Source organism: Siphateles boraxobius, unplaced genomic scaffold (genome assembly GCF_051911475.1).
Source record: "Siphateles boraxobius isolate OS27281-9 unplaced genomic scaffold, OSU_SipBor_1 183, whole genome shotgun sequence".
Taxonomy (NCBI): Eukaryota; Metazoa; Chordata; class Actinopteri; order Cypriniformes; family Leuciscidae; genus Siphateles; species Siphateles boraxobius.
Window position 1 is genome coordinate 990,001 of NW_027508792.1, and position 2,500 is coordinate 992,500.

The 2,500-nt window shown below is 26.4% G+C and overlaps 2 protein-coding genes across 7 annotated transcripts in view; one reads left to right on the forward strand and one right to left on the reverse strand.

Moving 5' to 3' along the window:
* phactr1 (phosphatase and actin regulator 1) overlaps positions 1-230 on the forward strand; it is a 43,562-nt gene extending 43,332 nt beyond the window's left edge. For all 6 annotated transcript variants that reach the window (XM_077233711.1, XM_077233712.1, XM_077233709.1 and 3 more), the window contains exon 13: positions 1-230. This exon is cut by the window's left edge and continues 1,618 nt beyond it. The gene's annotated coding sequence lies outside the window, so the exon portion shown is untranslated.
* A 669-nt stretch (positions 231-899) lies between these two features.
* tbc1d7 (TBC1 domain family, member 7) overlaps positions 900-2,500 on the reverse strand; it is a 9,077-nt gene continuing 7,476 nt past the window's right edge. The window contains exon 8 of the mRNA XM_077233713.1: positions 900-1,287. Within this exon, the coding sequence (XP_077089828.1) occupies positions 1,201-1,287 (87 nt within the window). The 3' untranslated portion in view covers positions 900-1,200. The remainder of the gene's footprint in view (positions 1,288-2,500) is intronic.

Sequence of the window (2,500 nt, forward strand, 5' to 3'; positions counted from 1 at the left end):
TGTCTGACTGTATATTTATGTTTTTTTTTCTCTTTTGTCTCAATATGCGCTCGTTGGTCATGTGATCGAGTTGGTCACTTGATTGAGTTGGTCACGTGATCGAGTTGGTCACTTGATTGAGTTGGTCACGTGATCGAGTTGGTCACGTGATCGAGTGTAGGGCACACCCTTTAAACTCTACAGGGCGTGTCATGTTGCCAAAATAAAAACCAAAACATTCAAGAAACTCACAATAATCAGTGTTGTATTTTGTATTTTAGTAACAATGAACACAAAAATTGTGAAAGATTTCATTAGTTATCTACAATTGTTATTATTAGTATTAATGTTCATTTCAACATTTACTTCCACATTTGGTAACACTTTACAATAAGGTTTCACTTGTTCACATGAACTAACAATGAATAATACTTTTAAAGCATTTATTAATATTAATTAAAACATTCACTAATACATTATTGAAATCAAAAGTTGTATCTGTTAATATTATTTAATGGATAAGATAAACTAAGAATAAACTAATGTTAACAAAATTAATAAATACTCTAACGAATGTATTACTTATTGTGAGTTAATACATCAATTAATAATAACTAATGGGACCTTATTGTAAAGTGTTACCATACATTTTTTAAATGAAAAGTATTTGTAAACATTAGCTAATGCACTGTGAACTAACATAAATGTATTTTTTATTAACTATGACTTGTAATAAATATATTGCTCACTGTTAGTTAATACATTAGCTAATGTTTACAAAACATGAGCGTATTGTAAATGCTACTATTGTACATTTTTATGTTAATATATATTATTTATAAATATTTTTACCTGACTTTGATACTGAACACATTGGCAGGCCATTAAATGAAACAATCATCCAAAAACCACAATAATAATTATATATATTTCTGTCTTTATTTATTCACACGCATCTGTTTTTTTTTTTTTTTCTTCTGTGGATTATTTAAAGGGACTTTTTAGGAATTGTAAGCACTTTTCCAGATCAGAAAAAGCTTGTGTTCCAGGAAAAGGAGGTTTGGAATAATCCGTTCATTTCTGTGACGATGTGCTTCTTCTCTCTTCACTCAGAGAGTGTAAAACACTGTCACTCCTGAATGATCAATGCAGATTCTGATGTAAAGGAACCTAATAAACGATGAAGTACACACACATCTGTGAGCTTCAGTTCCTGTGGTCTTACACTGAATGCATGGGCGTCCCGCAGTGTTTGTGCCACAGATCGATGGCTTTAGTGACGATGGCGTCAGTGTTTTCCTGTGGCAGCTGTAGAAAGACGTGAGATCTTTACACACACGTTCAGCAGCGCGTTTGTTAAACATCAGCCAAAATGATCAATTTCAGAAAAGGGATTTTCTGGGTTCAATATAAGGTCTATATATATATATATATATATTAGGGCTGGGAAAAGATTAATCGCATCCAAAATAAAAGTTTGTGTTTACATAATATATGTGTGTGCACTGTGTATAATTATTTTGTATATATATATATATATAAATACACACACATGCATGTATATATTTAAGAAATATTTGCATGTATATACTTATTTATAATTTATATTATATATAAATATAAAAAAAATTCTTATGTATACATGCATGTGTGTGTATTTATATATATACAAAATAATTATACACAGTGCACACACATATATTATGTAAACACAAACTTTTATTTTGGATGCGATTAATCTTTTCCCAGCCCTAATATATATATATATATATATATATATATATAAAATAAAATCAGTATTTTTATTTTAGTGTTTTTGTCATTTATTTTGTTAATTTTAGTTAAAGTTTAAGTAATTTTGTTGTTTTGTTATGCTTAGAATAATTTAAAATGCGGGTGCATATAAACATCAGCCAAAAAGATTAATTACAGAAAAGAGATTTTCTGGGTTTAATATAAGGTCTATAAACATCATTTGTGGCATAGTGTTATTTATTATAATGAGGAAAATACTGTTTTTCTAATTGAGGAACAAGGAATTATTTTAATTCATATAATAATAATAATAATAAATAAAATTATAAAATAATTCCTTGTAATGGACATTTTAGTATTGAGATACTATTATAGTTTTTATTAATATGTAAATTTTTTTATAGGTATATTTTTGTGAGCGTGTTAATTTTAGTTAAGGTTTTAGTCATTTTGTTGTGTTTTTGTCATGAATTTGAAAATATTTAATTATTAAAAAAACAAAAACCTTATTTCTGTATTTTTGTTAATTTTAGTCAAAAGTTATTGTAATTTTGTTGTGTTTTTGTCATGTTTAGATTATTTTTAAATATTTATGTTTAATTATAAAATATTTAAATATTCTAATTGAAAGTCTAAAAAAGTAATTTTTTATTTCAGTATTGTTTTGTTCAAGTTTTTGTAATTTTGTTGTGTTTTTGTCGTGTGTTTAGAAATAGAAAATCTAAAAAACACATTTATATTAACAAACGAGAAACTAAAATATTTT